The sequence below is a fragment of the Tasmannia lanceolata genome, unplaced genomic scaffold, assembly GCF_043159265.1.
Source record: "Tasmannia lanceolata isolate RefF3 unplaced genomic scaffold, GAP_Taslan_0.1 ptg000018l, whole genome shotgun sequence".
NCBI lineage: Eukaryota > Viridiplantae > Streptophyta > Magnoliopsida > Canellales > Winteraceae > Tasmannia > Tasmannia lanceolata.
This window is the reverse complement of record NW_027518695.1, coordinates 7,405,357-7,427,669: the sequence shown is the minus strand read 5'-3', so window position 1 is coordinate 7,427,669 and position 22,313 is coordinate 7,405,357. Positions and strand designations below refer to the sequence as shown.

The window sequence follows — 22,313 nt, the reverse complement described above, 5'->3', positions numbered from 1 at the left end:
CCCCTTTCCCATCATTTCCACTTCCTTTTGTTTGTTTTTTCTTGAAATTGACTACAGCAGCACCTCTTTTGTTTGAATTTTCCTAAACTTAATGTTATATTCATGGGACAGGCAAACCAAATATGGAAGAAATGCTAGAAAAGTTGGTGCAAATATCATTTCACTTTCATTTAATGGTAATAAAAATAACTAACAGTCTCTCAGGCTGATCTTAAGGGTCCAGACCCAATCATCATGCGCTCCCAGATGAGTAACCCCTTAAAAGCCCATTTGAGAACTTGACTTTTGGGTCTGGAAACGAATTGAGGTTGATCATCAGAAACTAACTGCATTTCCTGTCAACTGTTACCATTGATAGATATGCTAGTTTATTTAGGTAAAAACGATGCACGTGGCTCTTATACCAAATGTTAGATATCTAACCATATGCAAAAAGCTATCTAACCATATGCAAAAAGCTTCTAGAATGATGGAACGCATTAGGCTAGGCCTTTTAAACTTGCCCCATACTAAGTTGAGTCCCACTTAGTCTCGTACCTAGACAAGCCCGGACCCTACTTAGGACTGTAACAGTGCACACCGCCACCTTTGTCTGGTCAAAATATTGGTCGGCCCTTTTTTTGGTTTGAACTAAGGAAGTTTTCATCTATGTTGGTAAAGGGAAAAGGACCTATGCTTTCTCGACTTGACCTTCCAATTTTCATAGCTACCAAAAATTAGGGTTATCGAGTCCCATTTTTCGATTGTAGCTTCACAATCAAAGTGGGCTTGAAAAGACACATGACCCATGTCTAAAAAACATATAGGGACTTCTAGAAATCTATCTTAGGGATTTGCCAGGGACCATCTCAGAAAGCAATTCGCGGGCAGGCTGCTGAATGAGAGAACAGCCACATAGGCTCACTTTTCAACAGATTTTGTCTTATCATCTGATGTGGCTATTCTCTCATGCAGCAGCCCGCCCGCTAAATGCCTTCTGCGATGGTCCCTAGCAAAGGTCAAGGATATTTTATAAGGGGATACTTATTGGTACCTACAGATTTAGGCATTCCACCCATTTTAGTTTGTCCTTTTTGATAGTCATACCACGTGCAAAATTGTGTACATTGCGGAATTAAGTGGCCTGCCTAATTTTTCTGGGTGGCACCTCGAATTTGACCCCCCCTACAAAGAAGATTATTTTATCATCTGCTATAGTGTGAAAAGCTCTCACAAGATAAGATAATAGTTTTGACACCCTTTCGTTTTATATGAGGATTGACTAAAGTGGTGAGTCCACTTCGCTGCAAAGTGTTGTGCCGAAATTCCAACCCCATTCGATTCTCTCAGTGGGTTGGTGAGAATATACTATTCCCCCACTTCATCTTAAGATAAGACCCCTCTCTCTAATCCCTTTGCTCCACAAATACCCATATGAAACCCGTGTGGTTCTTGCCAACTCTTTTTGAAATCATTTTGATGCTTTCTCTCTCTCTCAACCCTTTGCAAAACCCATATGAAAAACGTATGGTTCTTGCCAAGTCTTCTTGAAATGAATTTGGTGCTCTCAGCTCTCTCACCCTTTGCATCTCTCCTCAAAAATCCTTGTAAACCAAGTATGGTTCTTGTCAACTCTTTCTTTTCCAAATGTTAGTGGTGCATGATAGGTAGGACTAGACAATAGTGACACGTTTTATGTTGGTCTAAGACGTGTTGAACAAGTACTAGTCAAATGCGCCAAACAAGATGATGAAACAAGATTACCAAGTGTTGGTACAGAAAAACAAAATGATTTTCACTAACCTTGATTAGCCCATAATAAACTCTAATCAGTGCTTATGTAAAGTACTAAGATAAATATCGTAAAATGAAGATAAGAATAATCCTAATCTAACATAGTTGCCTAATCTACGACTTGGATAATCAGTTTTGGACTCAAAATCAATTCTCAAAATCCAAAGCAAACAGAGCATTAATGAATATGGGGTGTCCTTTTTGGTAATAAGGGACATATTCTTTCAAGAATTGCTCCTCATGTACATTCTATTTTCCAACCCCAATCGCATTCTCTATTGGGATATTTAAAGTTAAATATCAAGGTAATTCTATGGTGATAGTAGGATTGACATTGGGGTAATGTACTATTGGGTAGAGTTTATTTTTTTCAATTAAGGTTTTCTTATCAAGGTAAAAAGAGTTATCTATTGAGGTAGAGGGGCTAATCTATCGTGGTAAAATATTAGGAAGTCCTACTAGTGAGTTCACATGAGAGTATAAGTGGGTCTACTTGTGAACCCACATGTGTACAAGTATATCTTTACTTGTGGTCTCATATAAGATCGCAAGTGGGGCCTACTTGTCACCACCATCGCCTATATGTGGGCGTCCCATAGAGTTATTTAGGTGGTCTTCATAGCCTACTGTGTTAAAGACTAGAGAAAAGCTGAGCCATTAGTAATTAAAACAATTTGTAACCCTATCAAGAGGATAAAGTCACATTGTGCAAGTTGTGAGCTAAAATGATACCCTGAGTTCAATGTGTAGCACAAATTTCACTCCTCGTCCCTAACCCCAGTGTCTCCATTAATCGGTTTCAGAAGTTCATTCTTATTTGTCAGCTTGCATTTTTCATACATTTTTTTACACTAAAATTTGTTATCTGCAGAGAAGCATGGATGAATGCATGTCTCAATAACCTAAGTATGTCTTGTTTGGAGGTACACAAATACATAGACAACTGTTAATTGAAGAAAACCTTATTGTTGAAAAAATGATTTTATTGAATATACATAATCATACTAAATATAAGAATAATCTTATTTTCCCATCTTCAAATGGAGGTTTAAGTTGGTGTTTTTTAGTAACTTCTAGAAAAAAACTAAAACCAAAATTACCTTTTAAGTCTACCAAATTAATTGTCTGGATTCGGGCCCGGAGTGAACCGGCGACGCACTTTTAGGTAACCGAACTTCCCGGCACCTGGAGACGATCCTTCAAATATATATGGCAAATAACCAGTGGCAGCTTTGTATCTCTGTTGAATCTGAAAATTCCAACACAACAATTACAATACGTGATTTTTCACACAGATTGTGAGTGAGCATGTTCATAGATTTTGTACAAATAACCAACATATCCAATTTTCCTAGTGAGAAAAAGATCAATATTTTAAATTCACTGATGACATTGTTTAAATTTAAAGGCAAAGGCAGCCAATACTGGCAAACCATAGCTCATCTGTCCCATTGGTGTGACCAAATGAGGCCCATGAAATGATAAAGGCACCCTTGTAGTGGCACTAGTCTCAATTAAAACATGGGATCATTACACTTCACTCTCTGAAAATTGAGGTCAATTTTCAAAGAAAGAGGTGAAGGGTTGAATTTTTCAAACATAATGAAACTATATTTAATATTTTGAGAAAAAGGCAAACAATCCACATTTGCTGTTTAAATACATGTATGGCCTCAATGCTTTATGCAATATTTATTACTAACCGTGTTTTCGTATGTGTTGATGTTAGAATTGCAGAATAATTATCGGTTATAGTTGTTGCAAGCAATCATTTTCATACAACCCAGTAACAGTTAATAACAGCTGATTAGAAAATGTTTTACAAGAAGAGTGGATTGCCATTATTGAATTAAGGGAGTGTGGAATATTTATCTGGATGTATTCTATGCAATATTTATTTGAATGCTTTCTACAAAAAATATCTCATAAAATAAATTGCCGTCTCTTGCAATGTACTATATTTAGCGAGTGCGTGATAAGAAAAAAAAAAAAAAACAATTTAATTTACTGTGTATCAAATCAAGCCCTTACATATAATACCAGATAATACTTTATCTTTGCACAGCTCTTGTACAACAGTACAAACATACAAATAAATATGATAATTGCTTAATTGTTTAGTCATTACTTATTACTGCCAACTCAATACCTAGATAATTTTAACACGTATAATTCGTATCATCGACGTTAACATTCAAAACATTATTCATCATAAAGGTTGAGTGGAATTAGTCAGTAACAAATAGATTCAATTTGGTCCTCCACAAGAGAAAAATTCTGGGTCTGGGTCTGGGTCCTCTCATCCACATCGCTCGGATGAGACCTATGGTAATTCAAGGTGGTTGCACAATTTCATGTCAGATTGGTCCGATCACCCCACCAATGGTTGGGCGAGAGAGCAACCTCCGACAGAGTACCAGACCGTTTCCTAGTATGCTGCTTTGCTAGAAAATAGGAAAAAAAATTTAACCTACCAAAAAGAAAGTAATAAATTTCTAATTAAAAAGTCTGCAAATGAAGCAAGATTTAGAAAAAAGCTACCTCAAGAATTTCCTTGCTACTTTGGATACAGTTCCTTCCCATAACACAAACAGAACCACCTGAGCCGCCACCAGTAATCTTTGCACCAAATAAAGTCCCGCTTTCACTACGGTTCTGCCTTTCCTCCACCAAATTTACTAGTCTATCTGTCCCATCGGATCCAAGACCGCACTCGCCATAACTATAGTGGCACTACAAAGCAAGAAAAAAACATTTTTACTTCTAGAGGAATCTATATGATTTAGAAATTGACATGGGTGTCAGTTTCACATGCAAACACAAGTCATTAGACACGATGGCCTTGGAATGACCTAGACATGCCAACACATTTGAATAGTTGCATGATGATATTGAAAGACATGTAATGCAGAAATACAATTCTTGTAAGTGCAGAACACTGGAAAATGTATCAACGTAAATTATAGCACAATAAACATGCAGAACTAACAACTAAGCCACAGCAAAAGCCCAGGAAAAGGATAAAATTAAGTTTTGTCCTAGTAGGCATAAAAGACCTGCCAAATCAATGCAGTGCAGAATCCAAGTTGAACTAAGTTCAGGCATCCTGATTCCTGACCTTCCAGAGGTTGTACTTTGAACGTGATTTCAAAGATCTCTTAGGGACCTAAAATTTCTATTCTACATATTTTACAAGATTTCATCATTTTGTATCACAAAAGTTGCCAAAGTTAATTGGCAAGATTGCTGACAAAAATTGAATTTTGATTGTCTAAGTTTATAATTTTAGTTTTAGTCCTTATGTCCTTAGGAAAGGGTTATCAGGGTTGCAATGAACTGCTCGAATTAGATGATAATGAAAGATTGAGAGTAAAGGTGGATTCTACAATTGTTTAAAGAGTGTTTTCCCCCCATTTTGATGAACTTTTAGCTAATTTTTAGCTATTTTATTGTTATGATTTGAGAACTGAAAAATTGAGAGCCCTTGCCCTTATTGAGTTCTTTGATCACTATCTTTGTTGTTTTCGCTAGTTTCTTTATTTATTTTCAAATCAAACCTTGTTTTGCATTGTTTAGCACTAAAGTAAGTTCTGGTCCTTGGAGTTTGCTATGTGTGGATTCAGCGAGTGACTGGCTTGATGGAAAGAGCAATTACAAGGGTAGTTGTAGATTGTGAATCTCAAAGGGAAAAAGGGATGCAGAACTTTCAACAGAAAATTGAGTAGATAATTCGTAGCCTAGAGCATGTGGGACTTCTGGAGCACAATGATGAGCCGATAGGAGGGCTATTGCCGAAAATCTTCAAGCTACAATTCTGATTGTGATGATTTTCATGTCCATTGCCATGAAATGTTAGTAGTGGTTGTGTTATTCCATGAAATTTATGGATGTTGAAGAAATTATTGGGAAAGTTGACCAACTTTTAATGAAAATATTTACAAAGAAAATAATGGAAGAGTTTGGAGAATTACTCTTTCATGAAGCTAAAGAAAATGATTTAGCTATGTTGACAAAGACGTTTTTGAATTTGGGAGGCCTCATCTTTATGATTATGGAAGTCAAAATTTCGATAAGGAGTTGAAGAAAGTTTTTAAGAATCGAAAATTTAATAAAGATTGCCTAAGCGCTGGGAGATGATGTTGCTGCCATTGATTCTGTGAAACTACCAATTACTCCAAAAGCGTAAGCTGTTGGAGAAGGCAATATTTAATCTTTTATACCTCAACACTCCCCCTCACGTGTGGCCCCTCTTTTTTTAGGGTTGGCCCACACGTGGCACATGTGGCCGCTCTTTTTGGGTTTGCCATTCCATGTGAATTTTTTAATATCGAGGAGGTTTGAAGTTTGAACACAGGACCTTTGGCTCTAATACCATGTGAATCTACCAATTACTCCCAAAGCTTAAGCTGCTGGATAAAGCGTTATTTGATCTTTTATACTTTAACATATTCAAATTGATGAGAGAAGTGTAAAATATCCTAAATGGAAATTTGCGAAAATTAAATCGGAACTCTATTCCAAGTACGTAATTTGATGGAAAGCATTTTTTGTATTACTTATGAATATGAAAGTATTGAGGGATTTAAACCCGAGGACGAGTTCTTTCTAACTGGGAGGGATGAATGCAATATAAGTTATTAATATGATTTCATTTCACCTGAAATGGACAAAATGTTTCATTCCATTTCCTAAAACGGAACAAATCTGCCTAAAAGATGGAGTATATTAGTTAAATAGGTTATTATAATATTATGATGGTAGGACAAAAATAACCCTTCATATGGGCCCATCAATCTTGTTAAATAGGTTATCATAATATTATGATGAAAGGACAAAAATAACCCTTTATATGGGCCCATCGAGAAGTATAATTAGTCTTTCTAAGCATATGGACCTTTCTGAGGACTCAAAACCTAATAAATTATGCAAATGACTATTTTTTGCAAAATTAACAACCCTATTCTTGTAAATCAACACGGAACTATTTTCATATTTGCAAAGATCAGAAGAGAATAACAAATTTAGCCAATTCAAAATTGTAGGCTATTTCTAGAGAAGAAAAATTGAAACTTTAGCATCATTCCAATAACAAACAAGAAACCTCTTGCACTCAAAATTGTAAGTACCTGGTACATGAGCTCCCCAAGAGCAGAAAGTTGTTCATCTGTTGTAGCTGCAGTCAGTAGAACTTTGAAAGCCTGCAGATTAAGCAACCATGAGGAGACAAATCAAAATTAGTTTACTCTAGAAACAGCTACCACCATTTTGAACATTACAGTAGAACCTCCATTAGCTAACACCTAATGGCTTGACACCAGTTTGTATTAGGATTATGGTATTAGATATTAATCACTCGTCTAGTCCTTAATGATTCCAGGAGGTTCCAAACAATTTAAACTAGGTCTATTAGTGATCATAACAATATATAGACACTCTGAGGTTACCTCTCTTCTTTATTGGGTTATCCTATTGGCTTGTGGTTTTTCAAACTTCACATACAAAAATCTCCACTTTTTCTGGGTAAAAAAAGATTAAGGGTTTCAACCAGTGTTTAAAAATGCGGATACGACGCGGAATGCGGCCGAAGAAAAACCTAGTCGACTCGACGCGGACGCGGCCAAGAACGCGGTTGACGCGGCTGAGTCATAATTTAAATTAAAAAATTAAATATGTGAAACGGACGGTTTGGATCATCCAATGGTATCGGCAGCACAATATTTTTCAGAAAAACTCTTGAGAGTATATGTGACCTATCAAATGGACGGTATGGATTATCCTATTGTATGGGTAGACAACAGTCGTGCACTTTTAGGAAAAAAATTGGACTATACACCATCCACAGATCCAAACCGTCCATTTCATAAGCCATAACATTAATGGGCTGTGCGTCATTTTTTTTTAAAATTTCGCAATGTATTAAAGAAGGAAGGTTGACTACTTGACTTACTTGCTGGCCATTCTTTCTCCTAAAAACGAGCACGTGTCCCTAAAAAGTGGGGAAGAGGAAAATATAAAGGGAGAAAATTAAGTAGGTGTTGAAAATAGAGCTGAAAATACAGCTCTCACAGCTTTGTTTTCCAAATCTGACGGACACATTATTTTTTTCAATGATATCCTCTCTCTTCTTTAGCGATATCCTCTCTTCTTTCGCTGTTTTTTTCTTTTCCAAGCTTTAATGGCGGATTTTTTTTACTCGGCTCGAACTCGTCCGAGATGGACTGGACTCGCCGAGTCCGTGACTCCACGACTCGGTAACCACCAAACCGCGTCGACTCGGCCGAGTTCCGAGCCGAGTCAACGAGTTTTTAAACACTGGTTTCAACTATGTACACAAGGTGTCAGATTGTGAGCATGAGAATCCTAATAGACTCATGTCCAGGCTGTTATAATAATCGTAAAAATATATACAATTAGATAGTATTGGCATACAAAATCTTAACCCACAGAAAAGTATAAGCTGGTGGACAGAAATAAATAGCAAATAAATAGACCTATGGAAAACAATTCACAAATCATCTGAATCTTATTTTTTTTTGAAAAGCGACAAGTTTATATATATTAATATATGAAGTCGAAATATACAGGAGATAGGACCAGCGGTCCCCTGCATATTTACAGACATGAAGGATGCCAACAGACCAAAAAACAAAACCATCTTTGTTCCATCAAAGCCCACTACTCCATAACTCAAAGTTTATCTGTAAAATCACTATGCATCAAACTCTAAAGTAGTCAAAATTAGAACTTTTGGAAAATACTCCCCTTAAGATGAACACTTATTTAATTCCAGAAGGAGGCCCACAACCTCAGAGGCGAAAACCTCCTTTTCAAGACTCAAGGTCGAGAACTCATCATCAGATTGATCTTTCTCTCCTATTGCTCTCTTCCTGATAATCATTGCCTCTAACTTCTGGATCCCTACCTTCTTTTCTTCCTCCCACCGAAGGCGTCTTGAGGTCTTTTCATCCTCCATCACCTTGATAAAGAAAGGATGCTTGTGCATGGGAGAGTGAGATTCTTTCACGTTACGCAATCCGGTCAGATTGAAAAACACTTCTGGCCTCCTGTTAGCAGCCTCTTTAAATAACTTCCATTGTCGTTTTAAGAAGTCCCTAATAACTTCTCTATGTGTAGGCGAGTGGTTAGAGGCTAATTCCTCCATATATACCATCTCTTTCAACTGTTTTAAGGAGACCTTCATCTCTGATAGTTCCACTGTTTGTTTTCTCTTTTGGCTTAGAATCAAGGAGCTTGAAGAAGCAGGGCAAGAGGAGGACGAAGCGCTCTGGTTTTCCATCTTGAAGTAAAAGATCCCGAGCCCAAAAAAATTAAAGGAGACGAGGAGGCAAAAAGGAACTAAATTTTTGATAAACTGCCTCGGGATGGTTACTGAGTGAGAGCCAAGTATCCGAACTTGTAATTAATGTGACGTGCAAAAATCTCCCGCTATCATATGTGATCATTAATTGCGCCGAAATGGCCATTTCTAAGCCCCCCATTACAAGTAACCTTTACGTCTTCCCAAAAAATATTAATGTCTCGAGAAATGAATACTTTAGTCATATGTCAAAGCAGGTATTTCAATCAACTCTCTCATGAAAAGAAGGTAATCATTCCTCCAATAGCCGACATCATTATAGTATCCGTATCAGATAAGAAATATTACCTTTTTCGATTATTATCCCCCAAACCCAAACCAGGACTTGGGGAACCCCCTCATCCACAAGCGACACATGCTTTGGGTAGCAAGGGGGTCCCATCAATCAAATTGTTAACTTCTAAAATCTCACACACACCTGGTGTAAATTTCTGGGGGGTGCTCATTTTGTCCATGAGTGATCTTCCACAAGATGGCCCCCCAGTGGAATCAGATTTATCCATTCTGCAGCCTTGTTTCCTTGGACATACATTTTCCGGCTTTCGAGCCTCAATGCGGGCTCCCGAGATTGGTAAGCGAGAGATCATTGGTCAAAAGGTTTCAAGATCTACCCTTGTCTTCACAAATCCACTCTACCATATCTTTTGGCACAGGGATCTGACAAACCTAGGGGAAAATTATGACGATGCCTCTTCCTATAGGGCTCTCTCATAGTAGGCTCTGATAGCGTAGGCAGGGGAGAAACTAAACTAGGAAGGTTTGAGATTTCCGAGACCCTGACTTCATTCAGAGGGAGGGACAGAAAGGAGGTAGACACCGTACCTTGCATATGACCTGGCGCCTTGGTAAGATTCAAATTTGAATTCGAGGGCCTCATTGGGTCATCGGTCTCCTTACCCTGAATTTCCGAGGAGAGACAAAGCAGCGACCCCCGCTCCGACAACTGCTCCGATCTCTGATTATTCCGAATTTCAACTCCAACCGTGTAACTTCGATCCAATACTCGAATCTGAATGAGGAATGGAGGTGGCTTCCACCACAGAGCAAGGATTTTAGCGGAAACGAATGCCATACAGCTATTATGGTCCCCTTCCATTTTCACTTCCAAAACTCGACCTAGCAAATTGCCTAATGCTTAGATTGTTGATAGGACCCAAACATGAAGGGGGATGCCATAAAAGTTAACGCAAAGCGCCTCCACACCTTGGGCATACTCTGTGCTCCAGGTGGAGAGAGAAGTCAAATTATTGTCCCACGCCTTCGATCCTTTGGCCAGGATCATGGCAGTCTCCTCATCCAATTCGAACATAAACAAAACTTCATTCCTTAATAACTCACAAGGACTAGGAAGAGAGGGGATGTTTCAGTATCTCTTCGGCCATTGCCAAAAGTCATCAAGGGATCCAGACGCATTCTGCTTGCTCCCGATGAGACAACTTTTAAGAGTATTCAGTCTCGTTTCAACCTCCTTACCCGAGATGGTTATGGATGGGACACCCCCTTCAACCAGCGAGGAGATCTGCCCCGAATCAGGCCATCGGCCAGCTTCTTTACTAGTATTATCCAATGAGCCACTAGGGTTTTTCTTTTGCTTACCATATCTAGTTCCCTCCAACCTAACCAAGTGGCACCTCCGGCATTTGTTCCTCCATCTGAAATTGAGATAATGACAGGATGAACAACTCCAATCTCCGGGTCTCCGAATTAACTCCTCCTTGCTTCGATTCCTTGACCCCCTTCGATGGGTATGGGGCTGAAACTCCTAGCAGGAGATCGCGATGATTTTGCATACACCATCGACAACAACGTCGCCATTTGAAGTTCCAGTAGGCACAGGCCAAGCAGAACCAATCCGCCTCCAACATCCCTAACTTCTTCACAAATCATCTAAATCTTATTTGATTATTGCCGTATGTGAATTGTATGATTCAATCAAAATAGAATGGGCATAACTATTGATGATTTTAAATTAATTTCTATTTGTTCGAGATATTGCACATTAAAAGTAACCTGAGTTGATGGGATTGAGATGAAAAGTATATATAATCTAACTTAACTGACTTAACTTCAGTTGGTAATGAGCCTCAATTTTGCAGAAGTGGGTTTCTATTCCCCGCGATTTCAATAAAGAATGGCATAGGTTGGCTTTCTCCGAACTCCATGAACAATTGAACACAATTATTTCCCCAAACAAAGATTATATGGAATCAAAGCATGGTTAAACCCTAAACTCAGAGATCCAAGGGTTCCTCTCCAGGTATTTTTCATTCATCTTGTATTCATGAATATTTTTTCACAGCTTACATAATCAATCGTATGGTCCACAAGTGTATCTTTGATGCGGTTGATTAAGAGGGAAGAATAAGAAAGCAATAACACAACCAAGAGAAGAAGGAAAAGAGAGCTATGCTCAACCAAATTGATATAGCACCAATAATATAAGCATGTCTAAAATCTCCCAACGTCATCTCATACAACACATTTTATAGGATTCTTAGGACTCTCTGCACAACATTAATTACTACAATTTTCAACAAAAGTTACTAAACTTGATGAAATACAACTTACTAGACACTAGTTAATGAAACACAACTTACCATGACTAATAAATAAGGTAGTTGTAGAAGGAATATTCTTAGGATTTATTTTAAAACAACCCTTGGTAATCCACCCAAGCCACCTAGGCATGGCATGGCAGCCCAGTTGGCACTGCACCATCCTTCACGGGTGAGGAAGAACTCGCCCACCAATTTTCATCGAATTCTCTATGATATGTTGCTTGAGTCTTGAACATTGAAAGTTGGCTGAGTGTTGATATTTGGTGGGAGCTTAATCTTGTAAGCATTTTCATTGACTTTCTTGAGAATTCAACATGGACCAACCTTCTTCTATTTGAGCTTGTTATAGGAGCCGAAGGGATATCATTCTTTCTTCAAATAAACCCACATAAGATCACATTCGTTGAATATTTTTGTTCGACGATGAGTATTGGCAGTTTTCTTGTCCTTGGTGGTACTTTCCTCAAGATTCTTTGTCTCACTTCTTAATTCATTCTTGTAATGGTGGTAACTAAATCTTCAGCCTGCTTGTTTAAAATTGATGGATTGGGAATGAGTGCAATGTCAAGATAGTGTTATGGAGATTTTCCATAGATCACCTTAAATGGACTCTTTCTGATGGAACGATTCACCACATAATTATAATAGAATTCAGCTTGAGGAAGCAACATATCCCATTGCTTGGGTTTCTTTGTTGCCAAACTCCTAAGAAAATTTCCCAAGGTTCAATTCACCACCTCGATTTGTCCGTTTGAGGGTGATAGGCACTACTATAGAGCAAGCTAGTACCAATCCATTTCCACAAACACCTCAAAAAATGACTAAGGAATTTGGTATCCCTATATAAAATAATGAACTTGGGAATACCATGACGCTTAATGAAATAAAGATTAGTAACATAGGAAGCATCATTAGACTTTTGACAAGGAATAAAATTAGTCATTTTAGGAGAGCAATCATCAACTACAAAAGTAGAATCATTACCTCTTTGAGTTATTGGCAACCTAACCACAAAATACATACTAACATCTTCTCATGGAGCATTAGGAAGTGGAAGTGGACTGTAGGAACCGGTCTTTTGAGTATCTCCCTTTCAAGTTTGGCATATTCGGCATCCGTTCACATAACAGGTCAAGTCTCGGTAAATGATGAGCCGGAAATTTTTCTTTCACTAGCAAAACAGTTTTGTCTCTTCCTAAATATCCTCTTAAACCATCCAAATGTAGCTCTTTAATGATGTATTATCTAAGGGAACATTTTGGAATGCATAGGCGAATCCCCTTAAAGAGAAAGTCATCTTGGCGAGGATAATCTTCAAGTTCCAGGGACAGCTAGAAGGCTAGAAAGGAAACCTTCTTTAGTTGAGCGGGGGAGGGGGGGTGGCGTGGCGGCTGGTTCATTTTGCTCAATCATGTGATGTCGGCTATGCATTTCATCCCTTAAGCCTCTTTTAGTGGGTCTTGAACGTCTTGGAAGCATATTTGCTAATTCTTGGCAGGGAACTATCGAGTATGGTGTAAGTGTATAACACATCACTGGGTAACTAGGGAAAAGCTTTGCAAACATTCAGAGTATGGTAAAAAAATCTTTGGATTGATGCTTCTTTACTCGTGTACTGAATGGCCAATGATTTCGAGGACTCTGGCAAAAAAAAGGCATAGAAAGGACTCTTTTATCTGCAGGAGAACTCTGCCTCTTTTGCGAGTTTGCTAATCCTTTTATCTATAAAAAAAAGCTCTCCATATTCGTCCACATTAAAAGTTCAACATATCCCTTTTCTCCCTTGGTAGCAAGAGTAGCTATTTTTCAACCAATTTTTTAATTCCAATGACAATGCTTTGTTAATTTCAGATTTCCTCACAATTAGTTATCAGAGGAGCATACTAAGTATATGTGTTTTATGTTTTACCACAATTCCCTTGACCCCTTGTAACATGCAAAGGGTTTGCAAAAAAAAAAAAAGGGACTTCCTTGGAGGTATGCATTTTATAGGAATAATCTTACATTCCAATGAAATTGAAGTACGTTAAAATAACAAACCTTGACACGGAAATTTTCATAGATAGGGTGTCTAGCGGGAGCTCTCACAGCATAGTTGCACTTGCAGTCAATCACTGTAACTGAATCATTGTGATCAAAGTACTTGTCCAAGAATGTCTCTCCAAGCATGAACTCTGGAAGCTTCTTTGCATAGACAGCTTCATACCTGCAACATAGATATATAGCAAACAAAAAATAAACATTCCATCTTCCCAAAACAATGCTGGGATAAAATAACTAGGTCCCCGTAAGCCAAAACCAGCCATGTATCCAGTTTTTTAGAATGGAGCACCAAATTCCTAAAATATGCCAATTATAAATATGTTAAATGTGCGAGTCTTCTCAGTGTTTAAAAACTCAGACTTGGACGAGAAGTAGGCAAAGGTAAATAGGAATAGACTCGAGCAAGTCAATGATTGGCTCATAATGCTGCATTAACTCAAGCAAGTCAAAGGACTATTTGATTGACTTGATAAGGCAAGACTCAGATCGGAGAAGAAATTGTCCAAGGTAAAGGGGTGTAAGGGGTGTCAACTCAAGTGAGTCGACGATTGACTCAAGGATTTTTTAAATAGTAAATATTCCACATAAATCTCAAGTTATTAACTGCATTCTAAAGGCTTTTTTAAAAGATCTTCGAACACACACAACATATATATATATATATATATATATATATATATATATAGAGAGAGAGAGAGAGAGAGAGAGAGAGATTTTAGCTTCAAAAATCAATGTGAGAGAGATGGAGGTTGATCTTCTCCGGTTCTTCCGTTCTATATTCTCTCTTTCTTCTGTCATTAGTTCTCTAATCTTCTAAATCGTACAGCTACAAAACCTTATCTGTTACGAACCCTAATCGGTTTGCAACGTGATTCGATCTTCTTAGAGGGAAGATCGGCCTCTTGATCCACTTCGAGGGAAGGATCAGTCCTCCTTTGTGCACAAGACACAATTTCTCAAACAAGTTTCTTCTGATTTCCATTACAGTAGCAGGTGCTTATATAAAGCACTCCAAGATAAACACAGAAAGATCTAAAAAGATCTTATGATAAATATAAAAATAACTAAATAAAGATTACACTAATCTAAATTAGTATTCTAATCTATCAAGCTAATAAATGTATCAGATCTAGTATGATATGATCTTATTCTCTAAAATAACAAAGTAGTTTATTCCATTCTAAATGGGACCCATTTAGGCACGTATCATTCCACCCCTCTTGAAATCAACCTTGTTCTCAAGGTTGGAGATTAAGAATTAGTTGGTGAAAAATGAGATCTTGTGTCCTTTTTTCCTCTCTTCGTCTTGTAATTAGTCATCATTACGCATGTCGTCATCATGAGTTTAGGCGGCTCCATTTTAAAACTGATATCATCGGGTCTTTTGTCAAAGCTCTTTCGTTGCATTTTTTTGGAATGGTTAGGATGGTGATTCAAGGATGGTTGTGGGCGAAGATCTTTACGTTGGTGTTTGATGGGCTGAGATGATTGACAGATTTTCCGGTGGCGAACTCGTCGAACTCGACGACATTGAAAATCAACGGTGATTTTCTTTTGTGGCTTCTTCAGTTTTTCTTCTATCTGCTTTCTTTCTCCATTCCTCTTTTCTCCTCTTTTTCTGTTTCGCCGTGTCTTTTTCATCGTGCATGCCTTTTCAATCATCGTCTCAATTTTGTTCAAGCCTTCCACAAACCGTCGATGTCCTTCCATCATTTCTCAAACGAGTGCTTTGATCTTCTGAAGATCTCCACGCATGGATTCCCAAAACTCTGAAGATGTAGCCATGGAGAAAGATCGACCGCTCTGATACTGATACATGCCTAAATGGGTCCCATTTAGAATGGAATAAACTACTTTGTTATTTTAGAGAATAAGATCATATCACACTAGATCTGATACATTTATTAGCTTGATAGATTAGAATAATAAATAAAGATTAGACCCATTTAGGCACATATCAGATACCAATTGTTATGAACCCTAATCGGTTCGCAATGTGGTTCGATCTTCTTAGAGGGAAGATCGGCCTCTTGATCCACTTCGAGGGAAGGATCAGTCCTCCTTTGTGCACAAGACACAATTTCTCAAACAAGTTTCTTCATTCATTGATTTCCATTACAGTAGCATATGCTTATATAAATCACTCCAAGATAAACATAGAAAGATCTTATGATAAATATAAAAATAACTAAATAAAGAATATACTAATCTAAATTAGTATTCTAATCTTTCAAGCTAATAAATGTATCAGATCTAGTATGATATGATCTTATTCTCTAAAATAACAAAGTAGCTTATTCCATTCTAAATGGGACCCATTTAGGCACGTATCATTATCCTTGTAAATAAGGCAAGAATATTGTCTCTATATAGTCAACCTACTCTTCAAGCAAGATATAAATGGTGGGGTGATTGCAAGAGCTGGTCTGAGTTTGGACACTGGGGAACTGATTTCAGAGTCAAGTTCATGATTTTAAAAGAGAATAATATCACGGCTAGTTTAAGACATGTTATGCGGTGTTGAAGTTGGAATTCATTTGCCACATTGAAATATTAACCGGTATGTGTTTTGGTTAATTTTGAAAAAGGAAAATGATATGTATGCATGTTTCATAAATTCAATGCAATTAAGTAGGTCCCAAACTGAGCAGATCATTTGAAAAGAGTGTCAATGAGACAAGCATCTCAAGTAGCAGCTAATTTTATTTTATTTTTTTGGAATGGAAGCAGCTAAGTGAATTGTTAAAAAGCCACTGCTTAAGGACTGAACAACATCATATTCATTGACTCCAATGGAAACCGTGTCACAATCTCTAAAACTAGAAGAAAACCATAAGTCAAAGGATCTTTACCTGTGAGGTGAGAGGTTACATAAGTAATCTAGCGATGCTTCAGCTTCAAGTAATCCAATGTCAGGCTCTTCAAATTCATCAGAATTTGTTCCATTCTCATGCTGAGGATTATTGGCACTAGCCACTGAGTGGGACAAAAAGGCAGCTGCCTCTGACTTTATCATCTTTCGGCCCATAAATGCACCTATTCTCACAGACCCATAGTCTGCACCACCAACACTGCAAGTGATATTAATTAGTGTTAAAGAACGAGGAAGGGATAGATACAGTACATTCATTATATGAAAACTTTTAGACGGGAAGTGATCATAACCAGACTCAAAATATAGATCAGTGAAAACGAGAGCTTAGCCAATTGTAAAAAATCTGTAAAGGGAAATTTTTCAGTATGGTTTTATGCATTTTGGAAGAAGGGTTAAGGCCTAAGAAGTTTGGTTGTGGACTTAATATATCGTCATGGTTATATATCACATGTTGATGCTAGTTAAACATATGAATGTAGGAAATATAATTATTTTGGTATTGAAGAATCAGTACAGCAGTGTTTTGCAAAGAATTCTACAGAGCAATAAGATATTGAATTATAAACACCTCCAACTTTGAGACCTCTTAGACTACAAACAAGATTGAAATAAATTTAATTATAATGTTATATAGTCAACAATTTGATATCACAAGAAACAATAATGAAAGCGTCAACTAGGATTCATACCTATGTCTTATCCCCGAGTCAATGCCCCAAAACTGTATATGGGTAGGAATATTAACAAGTTCTTTTACCTCAGCCGGCTGCACAAGAGAACATAGAAAAGGTAAACACATTTTTCTGTATAATAACAACTTGAAGGTTGTCTACAACTACCAGTGCACACCTGGCAAACCATGGCAAGAAGTTTGTTGGCTTCACCACATGCTGATGTCATTTGATCCATCACTCCACATGGGGCTCCCACAATGAGATTCTCCACCTGCCAAAGATTTGACAAGAAAAAATAATCATCTATAGTTTGAAAATTCATCCTAGAGAAACAAAAATATTTTACACAAAAGGCTATGCTCATGCCTTTTGACAGAGCAACGCAAGATCTCTCGGCGTGATTTTCAAGCCTGCAGACAAGAAAAGGTTGAAACTTAGTTTATTTAATAAAAGTGTCTCCAAGGGAATATGCATACCACCTTTCAGTACTAAAAACATAAATTTATCTGTGAATGTAATATTAGAGTAGAATTGGACTAATGGTAGCATAAAACGGAAACCTTAACCTATCAAATAACAAGCTACAAATACGTGTTAGTTGTCAATATTACATTTCATACGATTGCACATGATACCCATGTTATCGATCCTTCACTTTTCTTTACGTGGTATCACTGTCAAGCGCATGAGTCCCTATTCAGTACTTTACCCCAAGTAAACTGATATACTGAACTTAATTTTAAGCCCAGTTTCCACAAAACACCCACCCACAATGTGAGGCATACACCTCAAGCCTTGAAGCTTAAACTTAACTCTGAGCAACTATTCTTTTTCATGCTTTCTTTGTTTAATCATCCTGTCTTACTTTCTTTCTTTTATTTGTCAATGGCAAAGTGATTTACACAGACGACTGTCGACAGTAGCATCGACAAGAACGGGGAAACCTTTAGCAGTTAATAGTTTGAGCGTTGACTGTTGAATGTCTTAGTCATTGAGTGACCATGTCAGTTTGTTAGATGCATAGGCTAGATTTTCAGCCAAAAGAACATCTCAAAATTACAGTTAGTGATCATCAGTGACCATATGGAAATTGTGTGTAATTGATAAATGGATGATTATTGTATATTTGATATTATGGATATACCATGATTCATTAACTCTTAGTGAATGTTAATATGATTTTTTATTTAATTTTTCTCTTTTTTCTAAATAAAACCCTTTTTGTGAGGTTTTCACTCCTCACCTTCAAGGTATTTTAGCTTTTTAAAGTAAACCAAAGGTTAAATGTAAGAAGAAAAGAACTAAAGGCACGAAATTAATAAATAATAAGTCTGAATTCTAGTAATAGTAGTCCAGGAAAATATACAAGAAAATCACAATGATTTGGTCCAAAAAAAAAAGTTTAGAGGATATAGAGAATGTTGACAAACCATGAGCAGCAGCTATTGCGGACATGGTAGCAACCTCCACCGCGGCAGAGGAAGAAACACCTTTGCCCTCTGGAACTGCAGAAGAAACCTGGAAATTTACATTGCTTACATCAAACAACTAGAAATATGGTCAGCTGTATATGAAACTAATAGTACTAGTGATGTTTTAATCGATTCAAACCACAAAAGTGGCATTATAAAGCTACAAAAGAAGTGGGTCATGCCAACTATAAACGAGATGGAGTCTTCATAGAAATGATCCTTATTTCGAGTTAGAGTTTCTGAGAAATCATGTCACAGTTTCTTCTGAGTGCACCTACACAACAGTTCTTGATATAAATGGCTACAACAAAAGCTAGACTTGGAAACAACAATTTAATCTTTTTTTTTCCATTTTCAGTTAGTGCTAGGCACTTTTGCACTTATTGATTTTTTCACGACTAGTTTAACAGCTTCCCTCACTTTATCTCCTTCTTTGAAGTGTGGCCAGTTTTACCTAGCCAGGAAAAAGAATATGCTCCTACTGCTCACTAAAGGAGCAAGGATCAACCCCAAGGCATACTCGTACTTTCCGCCATGTTGTCATATAGATCAAACAGATCACCTATTTGTTTAGGAGACACCCTGGTTTTGAAAAAAATAAAAAAACCCTGCAAAATTGCAGCGAGTGAACCACTTTGCATCAATTCTTTCGAAGACTGGATTCAAGTTACTCCAGATGGGATAACTTGTACAAAAATCACCCTGGTCTTAAAGGATATGAAAGAAACAGATTTTGGTGGAAGATTACTTAGATCACACAGATATAGGTTGATCAACTTCTATTATACAAACTTTGAAGAAAAGAATATAAAAAAAAGGCACAGCCCCCAAAGCCAAAGTATCCTTATCAGCACAAGAAAGCAATTGACCAAAACTTCTGTGTGGCAGGAGTGTGCGGAAAAGGAGAAGAACACCGTCTTCAACCCGGTAGAAGAAGAACAACGTCTTCTTTGATAAAAGAAACCCTTGAATCCACAAGGAAAAGAGAGAAAAACTGAAATATTATTCCATCCAAGATATATCTTTTACATACACAAACGTCCAATATTTATAGTCTTCTTGTTTCCTAATTTCTCTCAACTAAAATACTAATTATTACTAGCTACTCCTAATCTAATAAGGATTCTAACTTATCTTTAATTAGAAACTCTAACTTATTGATAAATCTATAGGAAAATTAGAAAGTGTCCTACATCAACTTCCTTGACACTACCGTGAAACGATACCTTCCACATAATTTAGTATAATTATTATAGTGCTTGAAAATGGAAATAAATGAACTACTACAAAGCATTTACAAACTAAATTCAGAAGCATCCAGTGTTTCCTGTTTATTCTTAAACTGTGTATCAATGTAATTTGCAATTAAATCAAAGATTTTGACCCAACCAAAAACATCCAGAATGCCAGTCATTTGTGGCCCTTTTATGGAAATAAATGAACTACTACAAAGCATTTACAAACTAAATTCAGAAGCACCCAGTATTTCCTGTTTATTCTTAAATTGTGTATCAATGTATGTTACAATTAAATCAAAGATTTTGACCCAAGCAAAACATCCAGAATGTCAGTCATTTGTGGTTCTGGAGAAAGTTCAGAAAGATAGATAGCATGCATGAAGAATTAAAGGAAAAATAAAAGAGAATAAGAAGGATTTTTACTAAGAACTGGTTTATAAATCTAGTAACTGAAACTCAGGATCTACAACTCAAGGTTTGGTAATCTGAAATGTAACCTAGTTCGAAGACTAGACCCTGGTTTTCTTCTGACGGTTTTAATTACTGCAAAATACACACGTTTAAATTGTAAGGCATCATGCTTCTAACCAATTCAAATGCAGAATTTCCTTCCATTCTAATGGAAGTTTAAGAAGAAAGATAGGGTTGAGAATATCTTGATAAAAAAACAGGATAAGAAACTCCACAGTAAGTCACTGGTACAACTAAAAAATCATAATAAAAAGGAAAGGAGGTCTACCAATATGCTGATACTGTCTTCAAAACGAACACTCAATTCGGACATCAAAACCAAAATCGTCCCTGCAATATATGCTGCCCACCTGCAATGAAATCTATATTAGCAATCAATAAAGTACAAACAGATCAAATATCCAAACAAAAGAGATGAATGACCTACTTCTGGGATGGATCTTGTGCAAAGTATTTGTATGCTTTTTCATATGTTATAGGCTTATCACCATCCATCAAATCAGATAAGTCCATGTCAAAGGTTGGTGCACGGCTACCCAATTCTGACCCAAATGATACCTGAAATGGCCAAGAATTGTAAAAAAATAAACATAGGTTGAAAGTAAATTAACTGTTCATAATGAAATTTTTGCTCTTTAGCATATGGATGAACATATAACAAAAACAGATAAATTCAACCAAGCCAATGACGTACTATTTGCACTACAGGGATGGGTCCTTGTCCTTTTGCATCCCGCCGAGCTACAGTATGTCTCCAAAGCTTCTGCTTGCTAGGAGGATTTCTTTGCACAGCAACGTGGCAGGCCTCTTTAATGGGCATCTATGAGAAAAATAATTGTTAGAAATAAATATTTCAGATTAGTAAAGGAAAACTTAAATAATATTGATGCATGCACAGGACCACAGGCCCAAAATGTCCACATGGACCCCACACAAAGCAAAGAAGCAAGGGAGGCATTAGACGTTCACTACACGACTTATATAAATTTATTTGTCATTAATTACATCACTTAGAGGTGTTTCATCATTTTTATTTAATCACATAAAATAGAAATATTTAAGTCTTTTCCATTATAGTTCGCTTTGGAACAGGGGAGGGAGGTATGCTGGAGCCTTTCGATTGTTTTAAAGCCATCAGCTAGAGGTTTTTGGATGGAAAGATGAGAAAATGTGAATAGAAGTTCCTTTGCTTAGGGCATATATATATATATATATATATATATATAGAGAGAGAGAGAGAGAGAGAGAGAGAGAGAGAGAGAGAGGAAAATGATTGTGAGCTTGAAGCTCATATAGCTTATATGAGCTTGAGGGCCCAAACACATGGGTCCCGCATTTTTTGTGGTGATCCAAACCATTCATTTGCAAGGCCCCATCATAGATAGGGTGTGTACAAAAAATCAGCTCCGTTGGATCATCCTAACCCCTCCAAAAGTGGAGGGCAAAAATGGGCAGATTTGTGGCAAACGGTGTCTGTCCATTTTGCCCTCCACTTTTGGATAGGTTAGGATGATCCTATGGAGCTGATTTTTTGTACACACCCTATCTATATAAGGGCCTTTCAAATGAATGCTTTGGATCATCCTAACAATGTGGGCCCACATGTGTTTGGGCCCTCAAGCTCGTATAAGCTATATGAGCTTCAAGCTCACAATCATTTTCCTCATATATATATATATATATATATATATATATATATATATATATATATATATATATATATATATATATATAGAGAGAGAGAGAGAGAGAGAGAGAGAGAGAGAGAGAGAGAGAGACACTAAATGTTTTGCACTACAGGGATGGGTTCTTGTACTTCTGATGCTGAGTT

The 22,313-nt window shown here is 37.1% G+C and overlaps 1 protein-coding gene across 5 annotated transcripts in view; it reads right to left on the bottom strand.

Annotated features, from left to right (window-relative positions):
- Positions 1 to 2,651: 2,651 nt before the first annotated feature.
- The window catches only part of LOC143849306 (L-arabinokinase-like), a 34,432-nt gene continuing 14,770 nt past the window's right edge, over positions 2,652 to 22,313 (bottom strand). For 3 of the 5 annotated variants that reach the window (XM_077358291.1, XM_077358292.1, XM_077358295.1), the window contains 12 exons: positions 21,177 to 21,302; positions 20,910 to 21,040; positions 20,751 to 20,832; positions 18,732 to 18,819; positions 17,668 to 17,711; positions 17,477 to 17,572; positions 17,317 to 17,393; positions 16,605 to 16,823; positions 13,750 to 13,915; positions 6,900 to 6,971; positions 4,315 to 4,506; positions 2,652 to 3,022 (listed from right to left, as the gene is read on the bottom strand). In XM_077358291.1, coding sequence (XP_077214406.1) covers positions 2,891 to 3,022; positions 4,315 to 4,506; positions 6,900 to 6,971; positions 13,750 to 13,915; positions 16,605 to 16,823; positions 17,317 to 17,393; positions 17,477 to 17,572; positions 17,668 to 17,711; positions 18,732 to 18,819; positions 20,751 to 20,832; positions 20,910 to 21,040; positions 21,177 to 21,302 — 1,425 coding nt within the window. In that variant the 3' untranslated portion in view covers positions 2,652 to 2,890. Of the gene's footprint in view, positions 3,023 to 3,753; positions 4,218 to 4,314; positions 4,507 to 6,899; positions 6,972 to 13,749; positions 13,916 to 16,604; positions 16,824 to 17,316; positions 17,394 to 17,476; positions 17,573 to 17,667; positions 17,712 to 18,731; positions 18,820 to 20,750; positions 20,833 to 20,909; positions 21,041 to 21,176; positions 21,303 to 22,313 lie in introns of those variants that run through there. The other 2 variants (XM_077358294.1, XR_013235641.1) reach the window with 2 other exon arrangements.